The sequence below is a fragment of the Chinchilla lanigera genome, unplaced genomic scaffold, assembly GCF_000276665.1.
Source record: "Chinchilla lanigera isolate Chin_1 unplaced genomic scaffold, ChiLan1.0 scaffold00023, whole genome shotgun sequence".
Classification (NCBI taxonomy): Eukaryota; Metazoa; Chordata; class Mammalia; order Rodentia; family Chinchillidae; genus Chinchilla; species Chinchilla lanigera.
The window spans coordinates 11,481,331-11,506,555 of NW_004955424.1; the positions used below are offsets into that span (position 1 = coordinate 11,481,331).

General features: G+C 47.0%; 1 protein-coding gene across 5 annotated transcripts in view; it reads left to right on the plus strand.

The window, feature by feature from the left end:
* Slc4a5 (solute carrier family 4 (sodium bicarbonate cotransporter), member 5) overlaps positions 1-25,225 on the plus strand; it is a 111,122-nt gene that overhangs the window by 55,311 nt on the left and 30,586 nt on the right. For all 5 annotated transcript variants that reach the window (XM_005385521.2, XM_005385522.2, XM_005385520.2 and 2 more), the window contains 10 exons: positions 100-229; positions 13,575-13,735; positions 14,533-14,688; positions 15,860-15,955; positions 16,738-16,793; positions 19,046-19,203; positions 19,582-19,669; positions 20,585-20,739; positions 20,976-21,167; positions 22,778-22,952. In XM_005385521.2, the coding sequence (XP_005385578.1) occupies positions 100-229; positions 13,575-13,735; positions 14,533-14,688; positions 15,860-15,955; positions 16,738-16,793; positions 19,046-19,203; positions 19,582-19,669; positions 20,585-20,739; positions 20,976-21,167; positions 22,778-22,952 (1,367 nt within the window). The remainder of the gene's footprint in view (positions 1-99; positions 230-13,574; positions 13,736-14,532; positions 14,689-15,859; positions 15,956-16,737; positions 16,794-19,045; positions 19,204-19,581; positions 19,670-20,584; positions 20,740-20,975; positions 21,168-22,777; positions 22,953-25,225) is intronic.

Here is a 25,225-nt window from a genome sequence, read left to right on the forward strand (position 1 = left end):
ATACTTTTCCTTACCCTTGGCTCTTGTTCCATTTTGGTTGGCCTGTGGTCTCCTGCCTTGCATGGGGCACTTGTCAGACTTACCACCTTCCTTTTGCAGGGTCCCCAGCTGCTGAGCAGCTCCAGGACATCCTGGGGGAGGAAGATGAGGCTCCCAACCCCACCCTCTTCACAGAGATGGACACTCTGCAGCATGATGGAGACCAGATGGAGTGGAAGGAGTCAGCCAGGTGAGATGGAGCCCCAGAAGGGAGGTAAAGAGAGGGCTTTTCATCATAGTGTTCCCAGGGCCAATCATCCTGGTGAGAAGTGGTTCCTCACATGTTGGGTTCTACCCGGGAGCTTGCTGGTCATGGAGACCTTCCCACTTGTCTTTCCTGGGGTCCAGAATTTGTGGGACACTAAGGAGCAAAATAAACTTATGACTTTGCTTTTATTCTCAAAGAAACAAAAATCCAAGTGGAAAGATAGAGAAGTCACCCGTGAGAACCTGAAAAAAAAATAACATGAGCATATATATTCTTAATGTCAAATGATTTAACTAAATGCTGTAGATGGGCAGTGCCACACGGTCTGGGGCAGACGGGGAGGGCTTTCTGGAGGAAGAAGAATGCCTGTTAGGCAAACTAAGTCTAAGTGGCAGGGAAAATCCACTGGAAAGTTCTCAGGGGCCACTGCAGAAGAGGGACTTGGCAGAGTCTGAGGCTGGACAAGCAGACTGAGCCGCAGAGGTGGAGCCAAGGAGGAAAGCAGGGAAGCAGAGAAGGTTCTCTGAGGGGTGAGAACTGTTATTCCAGTCTATAGACAGGATTCCAAGGTGTACAAGGCCAAGGCTCAAAGCAAATAGGTAGCTGAGTCTGGATTCCAGTCCAGACCTGTCTGACTTCCCGGCTGGGAGCTTATGCACGTGGTCATGCCTTCCTCATTTTCCCAGTCACCTTGCTGCCTCTCTCCAGCTCTCTGGGACTATTTTGACTTCTGGAGGAGCACATGAGTCTGGAGGCAGTTCTATGGAGTTGGAGATAAATGGGGACAACTGCAGAGCCCAGGACATCTGTCTAGGGCTCACAGGAGTGAGCAGGACATTTTAAATGCCCAGGGCACACCCTGAGCTACTGCAGCTTAACACCTCCAAGGAGCTGGGATCTGAAGCCACTGCTCTGCCTGTGCACAGGTCTCCTCTGCCCAAGGTAGGTCAGTAGAGAGGAGGAAAGTCAGAGAAATCCTCTCAGAGGCCCAGGAAAGGGAAGGTGCCTTCTGCCCATCCTGGGAAGGCTCTGCAACCAGAACCCCTGGCAATAACTGCCAGGACTAGACCCATTATGTAGGCATGTTACACATAACCATGAAGCCCTTCCTGAGGAGGCCTCTGGCCCTCAGAGACTGGAAGTCACCCTAGACAAAACACAGTTTCTATTCTGTCTGTGTGAATCCATAGAGCCTGCTGCACACAGACCCAACTATGAAACTGATAAACTATACATCAAACATTTTTGGAAAGAAGCTCCTCTTAAACTGTAGAGGCTTCTGTCAGTTACCCTCTGAAAGGCAGTGGGCTTCCCTACAGGGCAGGCTTTCTCAGCCTCGGAATAACTATCTCAGGCCCATAGTGAAAAGAAATTGATGATCAGAAATCTAAAAGGCTGAACCCAGTTCCAGACAGATCCCAAAAGGGGAGTGGCTAAGGGCCAACATTGGGGGCAGGGATCAACGGAGCTGAGGGCCTACCCACCACAACTCTGTTTTCTCTACTCCTTCCCCACACTCCTGTAATCCCTTCTCCAGCTAACCCCACCTAGTTTCCTTCTAACCTTTCAAGGTATGACCGGTAAGCCCCCAGTGAAGTCAGAAAGCTTCAGCCATTGACCAAGAAGTCCACTGTGGCCCGGACAGCCCAGTTGGGTCCTCCTCTGGGTAAACTGTGAAAGCAGAGTTACTTAGGGGCCTGCTGCCTCATCAAAAGAATGGAAAACATTTCTCTCAGCTAACAGGCTGTGGGATCTATCTCAGGAAAGCTGGAGTCTCAGAAGAATCTAAAAATCAGCAAATCCTAATAGATTCCTGGCCTCCTTGGAGAATAGAAATGCCGGGGAGTAGGGGACAGCCCCTCACACAGACACTCAGGTTGGGAGGTTATGGACCCCACCATACCCGCATCAGAAAGAATGGGGGAGGGGACACTTTAATAAAACTATTTAATTTGTTGCAGGGAGTGTTTGCTTTATTGAGTTAGGAGATTAAGAGAGTGAAAATCTCAAATCTGCAAGGAATTTTCCCTGGCGGTGCTTTGTCAGGGGTTATTACTTTGGGGGATATTCAGGCACTTGAAGGAGTCGCTTCTACATGGATTTAAGTGGCTTTTTGAGCTCTGCTGAGCCTTGTCCCTGTACACATAATGAGGATTCTGTGTGTGTGTGTGTGTGTATGGCGTTTCTAATGTGATCAATGTTGGTAGGTCAGGCCGTTAATAAGATAGATTTTTATTAACTCTGTCTTTCTAGCGTTCCCATGAGGGACTGCAGCTGGCTGTTTGCTGCTAATAACCTTGCCTGAAGGGAATGTTGGATCAGGTGGGGTGGCAGCCACCCTCTCCTGGTGAGCAAGCAGTTTGCCCAGAATTGAGTTGTCCCTCAAGCCCACTCTGGGTGACTGTCAGGGAAGGGGTGGGGAAGAGGATGACCCAGGTTGGAACCCGCCCAAGTGTACCCAAATAACCCCTTTGGGGTTATTCAGAAATAACCAGAGCTTAATGCCTTCCAAGAGCCCTGAAAACAAACTCTACATCCAAGCTCCTAGGCTCCACTCAGAGCAGACCATGAGCATGAACTTGCCAGAAGGTTCTTATAAGATACATATGCTCTGAGAATATTCCAGCGATGACGAGAAAGGACAGGAAGAGACACATAAGTAGGTCACCTTAGCTGGGTCCAGCCAGATCAACGCATTTGCAAAAGCCCTGAATAATTCTCCACGTGCAGGCAAGGACGCTATCTCACTCCTGGTAGCGGGGAGGCGAAAGCTTGAACTTTCTGTCTCAACCTTGGACCTACTCCCACTTAAGAGCTTGGATAACACCTTCTTTATGAGCACTCCTCCTCTTTATGTGAGGCAGAATGCATTCCCATCCGTCTGGTCTCCCCAGCCACCTGGAATCAACATTTCAGAGCCGCTATGTGTAAAGGAGAGTGGGAAGCTGAGGGCTGTCAGTGTGGACACCAACAAACCTCACTCATTCATTCAGTTAATATTTACGAAGTGATTACTATCTGCAAGGCTTAAGCCAGGTGTTAGAGATTTTTAAATGGACCATGGAAAATGCCATCTTTGCTCAGTTGGGCTCTCAGTTTGATGGGACATAAAGGCAAATAAATAGGCAATTGATGATGCAATGCTGTGAATGCACTGCTAAGGGGCATCCAACCCAGACAGGTAGGGGTCAGGAAGGATTCTGGGAGGAAGAGTGCTTACCCTGGAAGGTGTGTCAGAGTTAGCCAGGAGAGGGTAACGGGTGAGAGCCCCCTGGACCAGGATAAACAGTCACACAGAGGAACAAGCAGAAGATCCCTGTGGCTGTGGTAGGGAGCAAGGGGCAGGCACCAATCAGGCAGGTCTTATGCAAGCCATGCCTTGGAGTCTGAACTTGATTCTAAGGACCGCTGATGGGCTTTAGGTAGAAAGGGGCAGAACTGTATATGTGTGTAAAATAGATCATCTGGCTTTAGTATGGAGAAAGGATAAAGAACCAAAATTTGGCCAGTTAGGAGGCTGGTCCAAAGGAGACACAAGGAAATCCTGGATCAAGATGTTGGCAGTAGGGATAGAGAGAAGGAGTAGATTTCAAACATACTTTAAGAGGTAGCATGTGAGAGAGACGATAGTCAGGGAAGTGCCCAGCTTCCCAGCCTGAGCAAGTGGGTGCCACTTTAGGAAACACAAGGGGTGGTAAGGAAGAGTGTTAGGTAATCAGAACCAGAGCACAGGCTCTTGTTCCACAGGGACTTGGTGATCACTTAGTAGAGCTAGAGGTGGGGCTACGTGAGAGGCCTTCAGAGTTCCTGCAGTCAGTTTAGAGATTAGTCCAACCTGTGGGGACAGCAAAGCAGCAAGGCAAGGGTATCCCATGGTTGATTTGGGGTGGCAGGAAGATATTGATAATAATCTATAGCAAGGAAGGGTGATAGGCTAATTAAGTGAGGCAAGATGGCAGGGCTACAGCACTTGGAGCTCTTCCCGGATGCGGTACAAACTGGTTGGGAGTTCCAAGACCCCTGGTGGGAGGTCAGCGGGAGGGACCTCCATCTCCAGCCAAGGTGTTATGGCTGATACATTGTGTCAACTTGGGGAGTCTAGAGGTTTAGCTAAGTGACTCAGCAGGGAGCCAGGGTGCTTACTTTGTATACATCCTGAGCCTGTGGAAGAGGAGGACATGGAGATTATGTGAGAGCTACATGCCCCTTAGGTGGGGGTAGCCTGTTTACAAGGTAAGGCAGGGAAAGAAGCTGCTTGCGGCCATTCCTCCCTTTTGCTCTGGCTGTTTGCTGTTCAGCCGCCATTCCCCCTTTGCTCTTGGTGCTTTGTTATCTTCTGCCTCGGAGCCAGCCAAGTATGGACTGAAACCTCCACAAACTGTAAGCTAAATAAACCTTTCCTTCCTTCATTTTGGGCGCTGGGTATTTTGTCTCAGCAACGAGAGAAAAGTAACCAAAACACAAGGACATCCTTGGATGCTTCCCTCAGCTGCAGCTATCACAAAAGGAGGAACCCCACTATTGACCCACTTTCGTGCCAATATCTTCACCTAATTTATCTGCCCATATTTTTATGAATCTGTATCTGTGTATCTATATCTATACATAGATACATACAGGTACTTTTTAATGGAACATTTCAAAGACAAAAAGTAGAAAGAATAGTGTAATGAATTTCCTATTCCTATTACTCAGTTTTATCAGTGATTTACATTTTTCTGTTTCTACCACTTTTTTGTTTTTATGAATTTTGTTTTGTTGTTTGCTCTTGCTGGAGTGTTTTAAGGATAATCCCAGATTCTGTGGACATTTCAGTACTGACCTCTATGAAGTTAGACTTCTATTGTCTAATAGCCAACTCATTTATTTTTCTTTGAAAAAAATACTAATATCTGATTCTCAGGCCCTGAGATTCTGATGTAATTAGTCGGAGATTCAGCCTAGATTTAGAACTTTTAAAAAGCTCTCAGATGATCCTAATGCAGCCTAGGGTGAGACCATGGCCGGGGAATGAACAGGGAAGATGATCATTGTTATCTTCACTGGAGGAGGGAACTAGAAGTCGGGCCTCTTGGTTTTCAGGCCTTTCCAGATCCTCCTTGAAGGGAGCCTCTCTCCTCACATCGCACGGTTTGAGTGTTGGAAGCCTTGCCTGTGGCTGTGGTAGCTCTGTGATGCCTCCTCCTGCTCGTTTTTACTGTACCAGCAGTGACCTCTAACCGCATCTGACCGAGTTACTACGCACAGAAAAGGCCTCAGTTCAGGACCTCATCTACGTGACAGAGAGCTGCTTTCTGTGACATGTGATTTCCCCAGGTTCTGTTCAGCTTTATCCTAGCCGAGAAAAGGGCACCCGTGCCCACCCCTGGCATGCAGAGGCCAGAGGCTACACCACTACCCAAGCCTGGGAAAAATCCCTAAAAATCTTTTTCCAACGTGGAGATTTTCTTTCCACTTGACCTGTTTCTCCAACTCTAATTCCCCACTTTCTGAAGCCAACTGTGGTATAAATGTCGCTTTGCAATGAGTGGTTTGGGATTACTTTAACCATTTTAGCTTCCACAAGTTGTTAAAGCCTGGCTTTGGCCAGAGATTTTTTAAAGAGCCCATGCTTTCATTCAATTTAGAAAATATTTAAGCACTTTATTATGGAAAATTCAAATTTACGCAACACAAGTATGTAGTAGAATGCACCCCACAAGCCCTCACCTCGCTTCGGCAGTTCCCAACTAACTCACGGCCAGTCTGGTTCCTCTGTGTCCCACCTAGGTTCTATTGGCTCAAATCCCAGACACCTTATCATTTCATCTGTAAAATCTTCAGGATATATGTCTGTAAAGGATAAGACTTCTTGATGTTTAACATGATTACAATGACACTGTCATATCTAAAAAGAAATAACTAGAATTCTCTAATTTCATCAAATTATTCTGGTAGTGTCCATATTTTATATATATATGTATTTTTTTTCTTCTTTTTAAAAAATAAAATTGTTTCATCCACTACATTTAGGAACCACACCTCTTAAATCATTTCTAGTGTACAATTTCCCCTCCTTTATTTTTTCCTTGAAGTTTCTGAAGAAACTGCATAATTTTTCCTGTCTGGTTTTTCACTCTGGACTTTGTGCCTTCAGTCCTTGCGGTGATAACACACTTCTGCCCGCTGTATTTCCTGGAATTCAGAGTTGGGTCCAGGCTCATCTGACTTTTCTATGGACTAGTGCACAGTTGCTTGTGTGTACATCCACCAGAGGGCAGCGCCTGCCTTGCTAATCTTGGTGCGTATGTGATGTTGCCAGGCCATAGTGACCATTACTTAGACATTCTGCGTGTTTCAAAGTATACTAAATCAAATAGATTTCAAGGTACTTTCCCCGGGCTGGGGATTTAGCTCAGCGGCAAAGCGTCTGCCTGGCAAGCGCAAGGTCGTGAGTTCGGTTCCCGGTACCGGAGAAAAACAAAAAACAAACAAACAAACAAGGTACTTTTCCCCCCAGTCCTTTTCTCATAGCTAGACCCATCCAAACTGATCCATGAGGTCCACCACTCTCAAGCAGGAGAAAGCAAGAATTTCATCTGGGCAGGGGATCATGAGGACACTGGAGAGGAAACAATGGTTCCTGCCCTCAGAAGCTTGATGTCTATTTGGTATTTGTTAAATACCAAAACAATTAAAAAGCAGAATTGACTACAGTTAATTATTATTTTAGGCTGTGAGTCCGAGAAGTCAGGAACTCTACCTAGAATAGTCTGTTGCACAGGTTCCCGCGTTCCATCCCCAATATACTGATGTGAACTGACGTAGGATATGACCCAAACAATGTGATTTTAAAAGCATTTCAGGGTATTCTGTGCAACCAAGTTTAAGAATCATCATTCCGGGACAATTGGTTTAAAAATACAGTCCCTGTATTAGCAGCATCAGTGCCACCTGGTGACTTGTTCAAGTTCTCGACAACCCTCCCCTGGCCCCAGACTCACTGAATCAGAAACTCTAGGATATGGCCAGCAAGCTGTACTTTCAAAGACCCTCTGGATGATACCAGCGTATGCTTCACTTTGAGAAGGGTGTTTGTTACAGGAGAGATGAGCAGAACACCTGGGAGAAGCCTTGTGGAAGGATGGCACCATTGCTAGGCAACAGGATACAGGAAAGAGAGTATCCCAGACCATATTCAGAAGAGATCTTCACACCAGCAGCATCAGCAATCTAGGATCTTGAAGCAGTGTAGAATCTCAGACCTTACCCCAGACCTGCAGATTAGACAAACTTCCCATGCATATTAAAGTTTGTATCACATTGGTGTATACACTGTAAATAGATTCCAGCCATAAAACCAGGGAAACTAAAGCATAGAGGGACCGTGCCAGAAAGGGGCTTCTAGAGATCCCACTAGCCCTGCACCTGGTATTGTCAGAGCCAATCCTAGGGGAAAGAGGCTATGTATACCCTTATGTGAGGAGAATGTAATACATGTGCCCAGGGCTATGTTTACCTGCGCTGGGTAAGACAAGCCAAACAACCCAGGGTCCCACCATTCTATTTGGTTGCAGAATAGGGACTCTTAAACCCTCAGCACACTGTTGAGTAATCTGAGAGCTTCCTTGGCCAGGTTGCCCTCCCAGTGGGGTAAATATCCAGGTATCATTACTTGTAAACAGTCTCTCCAAGTAATGCCAACAGACAGTCAAGGTTGAAAAACAGTCTTTGGTCCTCCATGTTTCCTTGTTCCACTCAAGGTGAAGGTGAGATAAATTTCTGGTTGTTGTCATTGAAGACCCAAAACTAGCTGGGCATGGTGGTACTTAGGAGGCTGAGGCAGGAAGATTGCTGTGAGTTTGAGGACAGCCTAGGCAACATAGTGAGTTCAAGGCCAGCCTGGACTACATGGAGAGACCCTGTCTCAAAGACAAGACTAAACAAGACACAAAACTAAGTTTCAAGTCACAGGTTTATTCGTTTATCATCTAGATTTCCAAAATAATTGCAAAGGGGACTAAAGACGTAGCCCTAGTGAAGTTGCCTAATATCTTAGAATTTTTCTAGTTTTTGTGGGGTTTTTTTCTAGACAGAGTCTTGCTGTGTAATCCAGGGTGGTCTGCTCCTGAGTATTGGGATTGAGCGTATGTCCTGTCCCAAGGCAGCTTATGTGGGTATGGAATGGTGGGATTGTGGGATTGTGGATAGGACCAAACCTGGCCATATTCTGGAACTTCTAAAGATGCAGTTTGCAGGATTCTGGTAGTAGGGTCTAGTTCTGGCATTGCCTTGAACATGGACACAGGTGACTTTGCTTTTCTACAGACCATGCTTAGCTGGGTGGATGCCCTTGTCTGTGTGTATATGGAGCGAAGGTTTGGTGTGTGCCTAACACTAAATAGTTCAAGTCTGGGAGAGAGAGAGGACAGCTTGTCCTTGCTACCTAGAGTTCGGAGAGGAGGCTTCAAAGAGGAGGTACACTCTTACCTCCTCCTAGATCCACCTGTGTTTATACTGACAAAGGTAATGTGGGGGTGGGGTCTTCCAAGAACATGTTTTAGTCAGTTTCTCATTGCTAAGAGAGAATAACTAAAAGCCATAACTTGAAGAAGGAGAGGCTCATTTTGGCTCACAGTTTAGTCCACAGTCAGCTGGCTCCAAGGCAGAATTCCACGGCAGAGAAGCATAGTGGAGGAAAGCTGCTCATGTCATGGCAACCAAGAAATAGACAGAAAGAACAGAGGAGTCGGGGAAGGAGACAAATCCTTCTGGGTCACCCCTTCCCCAGTGAGTAGCCTCTGGTGACTAGATCCCACCCCCTAATAGCACATGTAGCCATGGATTCATCAGTGAATCAACCCATTGATGGGTATAGTGCCCCCATGGTCCAATCACCTTCCAGAGGCCTGGCCTCTGAGTGCATAAGTTTTCGGGAACATTCTAGATCTAAACCATAACATCATCCACCAATGTCTGGCACAGGGTATTTGTGAGACAGAGGAGAGAGCACCTAACCCTATTGGCTTCATACATTGGGCCACATCTTTGGGTGTGTGGGATAAGACCATGGAGTAGCAGGTCTTCAGTAACAGGATGATAATGTGATTTATTTTGTGTATTTCTTTTTAACAGACAAATAAAGGACAGACAAAATTTATTACATGCCTGAGGCATGGGAGTATGTCATTAGGCTCCTATTTTGTGTAATTTTGAGCAAAAAAAGAAGGGAGCAACCTGAATAGGCGTAAGACCTCTGAGAGAAACATTGAACATCCTGTCAACCAAAACATTTAAATTTGTCTTCTGATGCCTTCCCTGCAAACCTTTATGTTAATACAACTTTTCAAAGACCTTCACGGTTATCATACAAGCTTGGAGCTACTGTAATTTAAATGATATTATGCAACACAGATTCCTCCCATGGGGAAGAAAATGAGGTGCAAATTGGTAAGTCTCCAAGGCAAGGATCTGTCTCTGGCTCCAGCACCTAAATTTTAGGTCTCCACTTTCCAAGCCTCTTTTCATCAAATGTACCCAACTTGTGTCCATCTAATGCCCCCTGTGCCTGCTAGTTGCCTGGTTAATTTGTCTCATATTTTTGCCAACATGACAAAGTTAATCAAGAGCTAAACACTGGTAATGCAAAGTAGTCACAGTTATGAGAAGAGGCAGTCTAAAGAAGAGAAGTTCAGCCTCACTAGTAATCACGAGAATGCAAGTGTTGTATAACTTTTTCAACTGCCAGATAAACAAAGGTGAACATATCAAAATATGGGAGCTCGAGAGACTTTAGCGAAATGTGAGTGTACACTAGTGGGGGTGAACATCAACACAAGCTTTCGAGGGGGCAGTTTGGTAATGTACATCAACAGTATGAAAATATACAGAAAATCTATGTCTGATAATTTATTCTAAGGAAATTATTAGCGGGAGCCAATTATGGCCAAGCCAGCCTTGTTTATAGTAAAGAATAACTAAAAATAATCTAAATGCCCACCGAGAACTGCTCATATCAGTTATAACACATTCATATGATGGAAATGTAAAAAAGACTTGAAAATGGTGCAAACAGTTATAGACATGAATGGATGTCCGCTACATCCTTAGATCCTGTGGTGCTGTTAAATGTAAAGTTAAGCACACACACAAGTACTTACATGTATGTGGACTTCTGGAATGGCAGTCGTAGAAATATCAGCTGTGATGTTTTCTGGTTGAGGGGGGCTGGAATGGCTTGACTTTCTTCTTCCTTTATTGCTTCTAAAATCACAAACATTATATTCTTTATTGTTAACTTAATAACTCACACTAACTGTATCCTATGTGCCAGGTACCGCACTAGTTGCTAATACTGTTCTTCCTGAATAAGGTAATAAGAAATTAGAGAATGTACCTAAGTCCACTCCAGGAAATGATGGACTGGGATTCAAAACCTGATAGCCATGGCTCTTGCTACACTACAACAGTGGGACCTCAACAGTCCCACTCCCTTTCTCAAAAGTAACAGCTGTTAGCTTTGTGGAAGAAACCTGTAATCCCAGCACTCTGGGAGGCTGAGGTAGGAGGATTGAAAATTTGAACACAAAAGAGTGCAATTTAGTGAGACCCTGTCTCAAAGTTTGAGATCCTGTCTCACAATTAAAAATATGTAAAAGGTCTGGGGATGAAGGCTTAGTGCAAGGCCCTGGGTTCAATCAGCAGACCGCGCGCACACACACACACATACACACACACACACACACACACACACACACACACACAAAAGAAAATAACTCATGCTAACCATTCGTCATGCCTTCTTCCAAAACTTTCACTGGGCACTTTCAGGGGTGTGTGTGTGTGTGTATGTGTGTACGTGTGTACATATACACATGCCCGTTGTTTTTCTGTTTGGTAAAATGGGATGGTGTCATTTTCCCTCCAGTATGTAGAGTTCACACTGGTACTTTGTGTTTACCTCTGGACAACAGACTGCAACAGAGACGTGTGGGGTTGACAGAACCATGCTTTCACTGGAACACTGCTATTTTTTACTTCTTCCCCCTAACAGACAGAGCTGTAAGGAGCACCTCACTCCTGGTTTGGGGTGTAGATATGTGGTGTATTCTTGTGCTAATCCCCTAGAAATGGAACCACTGTACCAAAAGCTGTGCACACTACACCAGAAGATGCCTGCTGAAGACAACTATGCCATTACTCCCGCAGTCCCTGAGTAGCCAGGGCCTCGTGTTTCCACCAACACAAGAATGTGTCAGACTTTCAAATTTTTACCAGTATGAGAAATGAAGACTGTTATTTCACTGGTAGTAACTTAAAGCCCTTGATAACCAGCAAAGCTGAGCATCTTGTCATTACTGGTCATTTTCATTTCTTCTCAGCATCATTCACTTTCTATTGGATAATTTGAGTTTGTCTTACTAACCTGTAGGAGCTTTGTTAAGAATATTTGTCTTTTGATGCCCTGTTTGTCACAAGTATTTTTCCTAGGACATTACATTTCTTTGACCTTGGTTAATGTCTTATTTTTGTATGCAAGTTTTTATTTGTTTTATTTGTATGTAATCAAACCTGTCAATTTTTTCCTTTATGGTTTTATATCTTGTTTAGGATGTCTCTCTCCAGAGTATTCTCCAAGAATGTAATACTCTCTTACATTCTCTTCTAGTACATTTACATTTTTATAGGTTTGTCTTCATGTTTAGTTAATTCACAAAAAATTTAGTATTTTTTATTTTAAAGAGAAAAAAGGAGAAAACAATAGAAATAAAAATAAAACAGTTTCAAAACAGGCCAATAGGAGAGTAAAATAATTAATATGTTGCATATTGTTATTTTCATAGTAGTTACTCAGAGTACAAGATACAGGCATACAATATTGTCCAAATAGTATTAGCATAAACCTTTCTTTTCACTGAACTAAGAGCAAGTAGCTGTGTGACTACCCTAACTATCTTGTATGTATATATGTTTTTTTCCTTTTCCTTTCCCCTTTCCCTCATTAGTTTCTCTTTTCTTTTGAACAGTTTCTCCCCAGTTCACAGTATCTATTGTACATTTTGGATCTGTAGCTGTGAGGGAGCCAATATGTATTATACATTTTGGATTGTTCAGCTTCTCACACCAGGAAGACACTATGATGCTTACACATGTGGGTCTGATTGATTTCACTTATGAGTATGGTCTCAAGTTTCATCCATTTACCTATAAAGAACTTAGTATTGTATTTGGTGAAAAGTAGGGGTTTAAATCTTTTTAAGTTTTTAGGCTTATCATCTTTTAAAACTTGATTTCAGGAAAACTCAACTTCCCATGGGTGCCCTGTGTGTTTCTAGACTGTTCTATTGGTCCCTTTGAATATCTCTGATCTGGAATCACTTTGCTTTATTTACTTGAACATTTCAGCAGTAAGTTTTTATAAGTGCTAACACATATCCTAGCCCTGTTTCTTTTCTTTTTTAAACTTTCTCTAATCCTCTTCAGACACTTACTTTTTCAGAGGAAATTCAGAATTAGATAATCACAGTCCTGAAGTATTCCCTTGAGATTTTGACTGGGACAGACAGAAGCTACTCCCCAATTGGAGGTTAACATCTTACAAAGGTGAGCTAGGGACCTGCAGCCTGGATCTTGCCTCTCTGGCCACTCTCCAGGCTGTGCCGAGCTGCCTGGTGTGGATAGGGAGGAGCACTGCTTCTGCTTTCTGTCCGAGGCCTTCCTGCTTGACTACCCCTGCCTCACCTATGATTACCAGGCTTCTTGCAAAGATGAAGTCCCACACATCCCCGGCTCAAGTTCTTTCTGTCTTCTAACCATATTTGGACTTGAACCTGGACTCTCAGAGCCATACTCCAGAGTGAAGAGGACAGAAACCACGACCTCGCAGCAGAACCCAGTGGAGATACTTTTTGTTGGAGGACAGGTTCCCTGCTCCTAGAAAATCACATTGAACCCTCACTGTGACCAGCCTGGGGTCGCCAGGCTCTGGCTGAGACTTAAAAGAAAACCTTTATTGTTATAGAATAACCTAAAATGGTCTCATTTTAAGAGTATAATAATTTTTAGTAAATATACAAAATTGTGCAACCATCAGCATATTTCAATGTTAAAACACTTCCATCCCTCCACAAAGATACCTTACTGCCCACTCATGGTCATTTTCTAGATGCTACCTTGCCCTAGTATGACAGTGTCAGTAGGTGCAGAGACAGTAAAGGTACTGCTGGTGTATCTAGCCCCATACCCCTAATGAGATGAGCCCGTAGCTCTAAACTCTGCTTGGGAGACCCAGGGAAGACCAGCTCCTCAGAGCACTGGCCATGCTGAGCCCCATCCTTACCCCTTTCAGGTGGATAAAGTTTGAAGAAAAGGTAGAGGAAGGAGGCGAACGCTGGAGCAAGCCCCACGTGTCCACACTGTCTCTGCACAGCCTCTTCGAGCTCCGCACCTGCCTGCAGACGGGGACAGTGCTGCTGGATCTGGACCGTGGCTCCTTACCACAGATCATAGGTGAGGCAGGGCACCTCTGGTATCTCTCTTGTGGTCCGCACATACCAGGGCAGCTCCCCTCGTCTCATGCCCACCTGTGAGTCTGTGGGACTGGCCTGTACGCAACACCTGCCTGATTCTGCAGAGACCAAGGGGCTGGTGCTTCCCAGCCCACATCCCAGCGGCTCCCAAGTTTCAGCACCATTTGGAGCTCCCATAGTGAGGCAAAAATTGTCCCCTGAAATGCTGTCCAGCAATGCAGCTGAGTGGGACAAAGGCCTCCTAATGAGGGCAGAGATACCTGTTGCCATGACAACCTGTTTCTTCTCAGGGTAAAATGGATCATTAGGAAATGAACTCGCACTTAAAGGAGTGTTAGAGGGAGGAGGTGGCTTGCCTTTACTGTCCCTAAGAATGTCTATGAGTTTTGTTCTTGATCTTGCCAGGAGTATTTTACCCAACATATCTTTCTAAAAATAATCCATTTTAGGACTAAACCCATGTAACACAGTTGTTCTGTGCTTCCTGGGGTGCGCACATGTACTACCTCATTAATTCTTCACAACACTGATAGAAAGAGCAGGAACTTCTGCATACACCTGCACAGACACACAGACACACATACCCTGTCCATGAAGAGACTGAAGCTCTGTGATGTGTGTAGGTTTCTACTGTTAGAGGCAAAGCCAGGACTATTTCCATGTCCTCTGCCACCTTAGCTCACTTGCGGTCCCACTAATAACTGGTAAAACTGAAGACCCCCACACCTTGGTTCTGTTCTATCCCACACGGACAAGGCATGTTTATTTCCCACTCAGATGATGTCATTGAGAAGCAGATTGAAGACGGCCTTCTGAGGCCAGAACTCCGGGAGAGGGTCAGCTATGTCCTGCTGAGGAAGCATCGCCACCAAACTAAGAAGCCCATCCACCGCTCCTTAGTGGACATCGGAAAGTCAGTCTCCTCCACCACGAGTGAGTTGCACTATCTATGGGTGTCCTTTGGCCATGGAGCAAGTCTCAGGCCCAGGCCCAGGTGAGCCTGCCTTGGTGGCTGGGAATGTCTGACTTCATGATCCTGGACAAATTCTGAGGTTCTGGAGAATTCCTCAGACTCCTTCTCTGGAAGGCCAATGTTGTCCCCACCACCAGAACAGAGCTTCCTGGGAAGAGTTGGCTCCCAGCCCAGGCCATACATTACCATTCTTTAGGAGTTTGAGGAACCAAGTCCTAACGCCTGGAGAATTGGATTCAGTGGTCTGGAGCATGGCCCCGGCAAGGGGCAGGTCAGAAAGCTCCTGGTGCTCCTCGTGCACATGCTGTTTGAGGGCCTGTCAGGGAGAGTGCACTTGGGAAGGGCCTGAGAGCTTTTCATGGGGCCTTCAAAGCGGAGCCAAGAGCTGTGCAGAAAATGGAGTTTGCAGAGATAGTAGAGGGACTGGGTTCACCTCGAAGATGCCAAGGCTTACATGCCTGGCTGGGGAGCTCATTCTGAAAAGCAGAGCAAGGCGCCGTCTGGGAGAGCAGCTGCCCCCCTCCAGCCCTCTACTCGCAGGGTCTGAGTCAAGATGCCCGTTGACCCTGGCCCTGCTGAACCTGTCAGATAAACGCATGAGCCAGGATAGACTTGATGCAGTTACTAAAGGAGACACTGAAGGAAATTCTTTACATGAATTATGTAAAAATGGGAAAGTATTTTGTGTATCAGAATAACAGCATACTCAGCACTTACCAAGTCCCAGGCACTGTTTGGGGTGCTCTTCCTGTGTGAACGCACTTCATCCTTACAATGATCCTGAGTGTAGGTGCTGTTCCCATCATCCTCACTTCAGATGCCTGAGGCACAGAGAGGTTAAGCAACTGGTCACATAGCCAGGAAGTGGTGGCATTAGAAACAAAGCCAGGCAGTCTCTTACTCCTAGCGCCAACATAAACAACTGTATCTATCTCACTTTAAACAAATGTTTTCTCTGTAAACTTGTTCAGACAATAAAGTTGCTTCCAAAAGAAAAAAAAGTTCTTCCTGGAAGAGGAAGAAACATGTCTTACAACCTGACTTTATTTACAAGGATACCAGCCTAATCTGAGAGGCTGCCCTGCACCAGCCGTGCCAGGGGAGCCCAGTGGTCTCTGTTCCTCTCCCCAGGCCGGAGCCCTGCCCGGAGCCCAGCAGCTGGCCCAAATCTGCGCCGCTCCACTGAGGACCTGAGGATGCGGCAAAGCACAAATTACGGACATCTGTGTGAGTGTGATCTCTGCCACTGGGTGACAGCTTTGCTCCAGCTGTGAAGGCTGTGAATGGCCGCATTTCCATGGATGGAGGAGGAGAGCCTGGGATCTGGCTGGGATTCTCAGGATGTGCACAAGGAGAAATCTAATGTTCACCTTGAACCCAGGCTGTCCTCAGGGCCTGGGTCACGACCATAAAAATCTAAATAATTCTTCTGAAAGATGAGGTCCTAAATCAGTTCCCGACATGATCAATACCGATCCTAAGTTCTATTCATGTGGATCTTAGTCTGTACCTGGGTTTTCAATAAACAGATCATTTGCCCTGTTTTCTGATGAACAGTGTTTTCTAGGAATGGAATTAAATGCAGTATCATTCCTAGTAACGGTCTCCCAAGACTAGACAGAAGAAATATGGGCAGAGCCATAGGGCTGGGGGGTGAAAGGTCACAGACAGGCCTTTCCTGGTGGCTCATGGGAGTGAACAGTCAGGTGAGCTGTGAGGAAAGAGGAGAGAGATTGGGAAATGAACAGAAAAAGAAAAGGCAATGTGAAGGATTCTTCTCCTCTAGATACTTTGACTCAAATGCTGACATAGCAACAAGGGCACCCAGGACTGCGCCTTGAGTGCACGGTGGCCCAGGGCACAAACCCTAATGCGAGAAGCCTCAGAGAGGTGAAAACACATAATCAAGTCTTGGAGGATAAAATAGGAATTTTCCGGGAACAAGGGGCAGGAAGAGAAAAAGGCCTGTGAGTGCCTGGCTCCCCCTAACAAATCTCCTTCTCTCCTAGGTCACGCCCAGAGCAGGAGCATGAATGACATTTCTCACACCCCAAACACAGACCAGGTAGTAAAGCCTCTGTACTTGACTGCAGTGGAGGACCATGGCAGGGAGAAGCCCTTGGTTTCAGGGGCAGAACCCCACTCCCGTGAAGGAGGGCAGTCCCCAGGGAGGCTCCTGGCGGGAGCTTAGGGCTGCCTCAGTGACTGCTCAGCCCATCAGTTGGATGCTCAGTCGTAGGTGTTGGCTCCAGTCAAGCCCTGAGAGGAGTGAGTGATAGAGAATGTAATCAGTTGAGGTGCCTGCTATCCCTGAGCTGGGGGTTTTGTTGAAGAGAGAAAACTAGCACACATATCTTTCTTTCTCCTGTAATGATGGCGTAGGGATTAGAGCTGGCAGAGAGAAGGAAGCGAACCTCCCCAAGGAGAGAACAATGACAGCTAAGTAGTTGGATGCCCTGGAGTGTGTCATCTTCCTCAGATAGGGCAGGAGAACGTGGACCCTGGTCTCCCACTAGCACGGCTGAAGTACACTTGATGAGATCAGAATCCTTCAGACTCTAAGGGCTACAGCCAAGAACCTGTGACCGCCTGGGGAGGCTGAGAAGGCCCCTCAGTTCCTACTCCTCCGTACCTCAGGGGCCTGAGGCGCCACAGTCTCCTCATCTGTGCCTCTGGGAGTAGGAAGAAAGGTGACAATGAAACCTGAAACTTGAAGAGGGGTTCAAGGTAGGAAAATGGGGAAAAAAAAAGAAGTAAAATATATCATACACAGGTACAAATTCCCTATGATGAATGTGATCATTATATATATCTAAAATGTACCAGTAAAAATTTTTAAACTGCAAAAAGAAAAAGAAAAAAGAAACTTGAAACTCAATGAGAAGTCCTCAGAAGCTTGACTGACCCCTAAGCCTTTAAAGCACCCTGACCTCCTGGCCAAACACATCCTAACCTGCAAGGAAGGACCAAGGCCCCCTTTTAATTCCTCTTCTGTCCTGGCTTACAAGTGGGCTGGCTGGGCCACTCCAGAGTGCTGCTTTGAAAGCCTTATTCTCTAGGGTGCTCTGCCCACCCCACCTCTCCTCCTGTCCCTGGCACTCCCCATTCACCCTGATACTCAAAGGCATGAAACTGGCCTGGGGAAGGTGGCTTCCCTGGCACACCGGCTCCATCCCAAAGAACTGCTTGTTAATCAGCTGAATGTCTAGGACAAAAGGACTGCTTGAGTCTTGGATACTGGCTTTCTTGTCACCTCAGCCCTTGCTTAATCTCACTAGAGCAGGATCCTTGGGGTTTTTGCTGGCTGCCTGGGTGAGGAGTTTGGTTTTTTTCCCATTGGACTTAAAACACTCTAAGGGTGCAGTCCTTGCTCACATGCTATTCCTCATGATCACACACCACAGAGTTCAGTGTATCACCCCCAGCCCAGCCAAGAGCCGAATCAGAAAACAATTGTGGGCACAAGAGAAGAACCAGTTGGAAGAGACACAAAGGACCTGTGTCTTCACTGAGCCAGTGAGGAGCAGACATTGCTTAATTTTCCAACCTTGGGCAGATACTAGACAGAGGGACTGGAGGGAGGCTCCCTTGATAGTAGCAGTTGGAAAGCTTCAGCAGTTACGAGTTTCCTAGAAGGTCCTCTGGAAGGGACCTAGGACCGTGGAAGTCACCTACAGACTTCGAGACTGGGCCAAGGGTTCCTGTGAACCAGGAAGCTGGTAGCAAAGGGAAAATCTGTCCTCCCTGACCACCACAATAGGCCTCTTTCCCTCTGCCACCACAGGTGGAGGCAGAGATTCTGGGAGTTGGATTGCCGTTGCTAAAACTCCTGTCTGCCCAGGGAGAGGAGGCTGCAGGTGACGCCTGGGGCCCATCAAGCTCCAAGGTTCTTTCCTTCACCCCCATAGCTCATATCTGAGCACTTTTCGCCCGCAAAGAATGCTTTAGGGATCAAGTCATTGCAGGTTCTTTCCCGTCTCTGATGGCTTCATAGGTCTCTAGGAGAGTATTGGGTTATTTCTTTCAGGTTCTTGGACCCAGAGTCCTGTCACTGAGTTACAGCCCCAGCACTTTTTATCTTTTATTTTGAGGCAGTGTCTTATTAAGTCGCTATATTGCCCAGGCTGGGCTCAAACTTGCCATCCTCCCGCCTCTCTGTCTCTCAGAGTGCTGGGATAACATGCGTGGGCCTCTTTCAGTCTCTTAAGAAACACAGGAGCATCTTTTGAAGCTGGGCCTCCAGTGCAGACTAAAAGGGAGTGAGGAAGTAAGAGCGTGTGGAGTATTCCCGGGTGTCTCCTTTCCCCTCCCTGACAGAGGAAAAACAAGTTCATGAAGAAGATCCCCAAGGACTCAGAGGCCTCCAATGTGCTTGTGGGTGAGGTGGACTTTCTGGACCAGCCTTTCATTGCCTTTGTGCGTCTCATCCAGTCGGCCATGCTGGGAGGAGTGACCGAGGTGCCCGTTCCCACCAGGTGAGAGCCACGGAAACCTGCGGCCACGCCTGCACGGGGAGCCAGCCTAACCCAGCGTGACGTCAGCAAGCAGTGCTGTTAGGGACACTTCTAAAAGGAGAGGGAAATCTAACCAAGGAAGAATTTTAGATGGTTTATTTTAAATAATCATAAAGGAGAAAGAGGAACGAGCAGGAAGAGAACCTGTCGGGTGGGCATGGGCAGCAAGACAATGTGAGGAGTTCGTTGGAAGCCAAAGGGGAAGTGTTTTTCCACCGAATCTAAGATTCAAAGGAGAGAAGTTTAAAAAGTTAACAGTGGCTACTGTTGAAGACCGAAGAATTCTTCTCTTCTGTTTTTCCTTCTCATTTTCCTTCTCCTCCTCCTTCATCTTTGCAGGTTTCTGTTCATTCTACTGGGACCTTCTGGGAGAGCGAAATCCTACAATGAAATTGGCCGTGCCATTGCAACTCTCATGGTGGATGACGTAAGTGGTAACAAGAAGCATGTGCTCCTGGATGCCATGGCCCCTTCACTGAGGACTGCGTTCGCTGAGTTATCCAACAGGGACATTTGAGCACCTGCTGTGTACCAGGCCCTGTGCAGGGTACCGAAGATACTGAGATTCAGGAAACAGTCACTGTCTTTTAAGAACAATCCAGTATGAGGGACAGATCCATCTCCCTGAGGAGTTTAGGAGAGCTTCGCAGATGCGGAGGCTTTACAGCTAAGGACGAGCAGGAGACAGTAGACCCAGCACGAGCTCAGGAGGCAGGCATCCTAGACAAAGAGAGCAGGGCTTCTCTCTGACAAGGCTCAAAGAAGCTGGATTCACATGGGACTAGGCTCAGCATAAGACCTCCAAGAGCAGGAGGTGATACCAGAGAAGTGAGCCAGAGACTACGTAGAGCCTGTGGGCAGAGCCTAGCACTCACACTGTGTCCTCAGAGTGATTCGGAGCTAGGGAACTGTGAATGCAGGCATAACCCAATCCAATCTGTGAGTCAGAAAACATGCTCCGGAGATGACAGGCACTCCAGGTGTAACAAGTGCACCTGAAATATCTGAGCCTCTCAGACTGGGCTTTGCAGAGGTTTTCTAATGTGCTTTCTCTGCGAGAAACTGAAGCAAGAAAGGTGAGGTAACTCAAAAGTCCTCCAGAAGGATTTCGGAGACCTGAGCTTTAGTTCCAAGGTCTTCCTTTGGTGCCAGCTCTTTCCCATTGGGTCCTATTCTCCCCGCAATGCCATGTTCTCATCCCCCCAGCTGATTGCAAGCTGGCAGCAGAAGCAGGGGCTAAAAGTGACTCCCGGGAAGCTAGCTGTGCTGTGCTCCTGAGAGGTGGAATGACGGGACATGAGAAAGAAAGCTGACCGTTCTCTTCTCCCTGGTTTCTCACCAGCTCTTCAGTGATGTGGCCTACAAAGCCCGCAATCGGGACGATCTGATTGCAGGCATCGATGAGTTCCTGGATGAGGTCATCGTCCTTCCGCCGGGAGAATGGGACCCAAATATCCGCATTGAGCCACCCAAGAAAGTGCCCTCTGCTGACAAGAGGTGGGGGGAGGGGCGGGGGAGGGAGAGAGAGAGAGGCAGGAACAAAAGGGGCTTCAACTTTATTGCGATCTTTTCATTTCTCTTTGTAAAAAACCAGAAGCAAATATGATTAAATGGGACGTGGGTAATACTGATCATTTTCTGCACTTTCCCCTGTCTTTTAAGACATTTTGTAAATTTTTGGAGACATGAGGGGCGCACTGGGGACACCTGGGACCCCCCCTCCCCTCTTCCAGGAAATCCGTGTTCTCCCTGGCCGAGCTAGGCCAGATGAACGGCGCGGTGGGCGGAGGCGGCGCATCTGCAGGAGGAGGGGGCCCTGGCGGCGGCGGAGCCGGCGGCGGTGGGGCCGGCGGAGCCGGCGGTGGGGACGATGCAGAGATGCCGGCTGCGCACGAAATTGGGGAGGAGCTCATCTGGACAGGAAGGTGCGCACCGCGGGCCTGACAGAGCCCCTGCCCTACTCCTGACTTCTCTCCTACTCAGCCCTCTTGTGTCCTTCTCTTTCACTGTGTGTAGCACCCACTCTTGGCCATGGGGTCTGACCCCTGGGGCCTTTCCTTCCCTGTGTTCTCTTGGATCCTAAGAAGGGTTGCCCCAGGGGAGGGGAATGGGCGTCACAAACTTTTCTCCATACGCCCGCCCGTTGGTGCAGGTACGCCTTTCTTAGGGCTGCCAAAACAAAGTACGGAAAGCGAGGTGGCACAAAACAACAGAAACTCTTCTCACTCAGTTCTGGAGAACAGAAGTTCCAAATCAAGCTGTCCGCAGGGCCGTGCTCCCTGGGAGGCTCTGGGCAGGGTCCTGCCTGGTCTCCTCCTAGTTTCTGGCGGTGCCAACAGTCCTTGGCTTGCTGCTGCAATGCAGCAATTTCTACCCACGTCATCATCCCAGGGCTTTCTGCCTGTGTGTCTCTGCCTTCACAAAGCACTCTTCTCCTTGTATAAGGGCACCAGTCATACTGGATGAGAGACCACCCTAACGACTTCTTTATTACTTGATCATCTCCACAAAGTCTCTATTTCCAAGCAGTCACATGTCCTGGCCTTAGGAATTTAGTACATCTTTTGGTGAGAACACAATTCAATACATAGTCGTACCTTTTTCAAAACCTTAATGTTACTCATACAAAAACTTCATTTTTCTGTCTTCTAAGAGAAGAAGAGAAAATTCTCCTGGCCTGGGTGCTTTGCCAGCTCCCCGGGTCACTCGGGTGGATCGAGATTTAGGAAAGGACTTAGCCTACAATTCATGTGCAGATCATGAGTCTGAGAATGTCATGTTCATATATCCTCGGCGCTACACCAGTGGTTCTCAGCTGAAAGCAGCTTTGCCTCTCTCCTCCTCTCTATCCCCTGGCTCCGGGGACTCGGCCACGTCCAGAGACATTTTCATGTGTCACAACTGGAGGTGCGATGCTCCTGGCATCTAGAGGGCAGAGGCCAGGGACGCTGCTAAATATCCTACAACGCACAGCCAGCTCCCTTCAACAGAGGATTAGCCACTCACAGTACCAGTGATGTTAAGATTGAGCAACGCTGCTCTGCTCAGTACTGGGTTAGGAATGATGGGGAGTAGCATCCTCAGTAAGCACTGTCCTCAAGCCAAAAATTCTCCACTCAGTTGTTCCAGAGAGGAAAAAAAAAATCTGTTAGTAATAAGGTTTAGCAATTTTTGTTGTAATCTGGGATGTCTCTACTTCCTGTAGGTGGTCTGTGTTTACCAAGCACAGGAGCCCTTGGGTGGTCAGGGTTATGAGGAGGACCACCGTCTGTGAACCCCAAGATATTTGTTCCCAGACATTTCCTCTTCCCATACAGGCTCTTTCCACCCTCCCTAATGAGAATGATGCTGACGACAAACTTAGTCTGGCAAAAATTCATCTCCAGGCCTAAATGTTCTGGTGGGAAGATCCTTGATCCCTTCCACTCCTGGTCCAATTCCCTTCCTCACCCCAGACTCTGCAGAACCTGTAACTAGCCCTGCCCCTGCCCCGGCGCTTGTAGTGAGAAAGCAACTCCCAGCCTGTCTCAAGCAGGTTCTTTGGTGGGCTGTGTCTGGACGTCAAGAGGAAGCTCCCCTGGTTCCTGAGTGACTTCTGTGATGGCTTCCACATCCAGTCCATCTCTGCCATTCTGTTCATCTACCTCGGCTGTATCACCAACGCGATCACCTTTGGGGGGCTCCTGGGTGATGCCACCGACAATTATCAGGTAAGCGTGAGCTGGGGAGCTTAGGTGCAAATGTCAGGAAAATCTGCTGCCACCTGGTGGCAAGAAGGAGCTTCATCCTGTAATCCCAATGCCTAGCCTTAATGCAGGTCCAGATCATCACTATATTTTGTTTGTTTGTTTGTTTTTTGAGACAGGGTCTTACTATGCAGTTCAGGCTCACTTGAACTCACTATGTCACTAAGGCTGGCCTTGAACTCAAGGCTATCCTCCTGCCTCAGCTTCCTAAGTGCTGGGGTTACAAGGATGCACCTTCACACTTGGCTCAAAATCATCAATATTTGTAACTCTTAATAATAATAACAACCTGTAATCCCAGCACTTGGGAGGCTGAGGCAAGAGGATTATCATGAGTTTGAGACTAGTCTGAGCTACAAAGTGAGCTCAAGGCCAGCCTGAACTGCATAGCAAGACCCCACCTCAAAAAGACAAAATAATAATAATAATAATAATAATAAAAACAGCAGCAATAATTACTGGAGACCAAATTTAAGAATGACTTAAATAGGTCATACTTTAAAGGAGAATCATCTGCTTTGTTATTTATTTGTTACTTTTCCCAGTGATACTTGAGTGAATTTAATCAGCATGATTATTTGCATTGCTAATTGTGGCCTTGAACCATACTTCTTTTATTATTTATTTATTTTTGAGACAGGGTCTTACTATGTAGTTCAGGCTGGCCTTTGACTCACCAAGTAACCCAGGCTGGCTTTGAACTGTGGCAACCCTCCTGCCTCAGCCAGCCTCCTGAGTGCTGGGAGTATAGGCGTGTGGCACCCTGCCTGGCTTGCATACTTTTTAAAAAACCAACTTTGATTACGTAGGTTGGAATTGAGACTTTTATAGAAAGATAGTAAGCTGCCATCCTGACAACACACGGAAAATTCCACCTCACCAGAGACTCCTGTCCACACTGTAGGCAGTCTTCTCCACTGGATGCCTGTGGGGTAAAACCACCGGAAAGTTCAGAGCTCCAAGGGAAGGGCCCATTTTCTCAGATAATTTGAGATGAATGCCTATTGCCAGCCCGCATCTCTCTCCTTAGCTTCAGGTCCAGTGTCCAGCTGCCTCCCGGGCATGTCCATATGGCTGCCCCCTGGAGTCCCCCAATTCACAGGTGACAGTGCCTCTATTATCTCCTGTCCTGATCTGCTACTCATGGGCCTTTCCCAGCATAGCAAATGACACACAGTTCCCCCAGCTGTCCATAGCAGAAGCGAGGCTCATCCTTAACTCAAAAACCCAGCATCCCCTGCGATCCTCATCATATGGCCCTACTTGCCTCTCAAACCTCAGCTAGCACTCTTTATACCTTTTGGGGGGGGTACTGGGAATCGAACTCAGGACCTTGTGCTTCCCAGGCAGGCGCTTATGCCGCTGAGCTGTATCCCCGACCCCTCATCTAGCATTCTTGTTCTCAGCATTTCTGCCCTGCTCGCTCATTCTATGTCTGTTTGCCGTGGATCCTGATCATCTTTAAGTTCTTCAAACACAGGCTCCTGTTCAGCTCCAGACTTTATACACACTGTCCCCTCTTTCTCTTTCTTCACTTTATCCTCTTCTCCTGACCAATCCCTGCTTTCCACATGTCTATGTCTAGGGTGGCCTTCCTGACTGTGCTTCTGTGTCCCCCAGTTTATCACACGCCTGGGTAGTGGCTCTCAGCCAGGGGCAGTTTTGATCCCAGGAGATATCCAGAGAGAGTTTTGCTTGTTATAATTAGGAGGGAAATGGCTCCTGGCATCCTACGGGTAGAGATTAGGAATGCTGCTGAACATCATACAATACACAGGACAGACCTCGAACAGAGAATTATTTAGCCTGAAACAGTAGTGCCAAGGTTGAGGAGCCCTGCTGTACAGAAATTGGTTACTTATCTGTATACCTCACCAGACTGTGTAATCTTGTTCACTGAAAGGTCTCCAGTACCTGGCACGATGCCTAGTACATAGCAGGTACTTAATAGATTGTGAGTGAATGAATGATCAGACACCAAATATATGTTTGATGGAGGAATAATGGATGAATGGCCTGTCCTCTGGGAGTAGGATAGACACAGGGACAAGCATATCTATTGTTTTCTAGGCCCTGAGCTACCAAAAGGAGGTCACAAGGGATATTCATCCAAACAGAATTAGAGAGAGTGATACTGGCCATGGTGGCAGGTTGTGGGGATGGAGGTGGAGGGCGGGATTAGGGAGCAAGAGGGCCCAGAACAAAGGTGGACACTCGTCTGGGCCCTTGGAGAACTA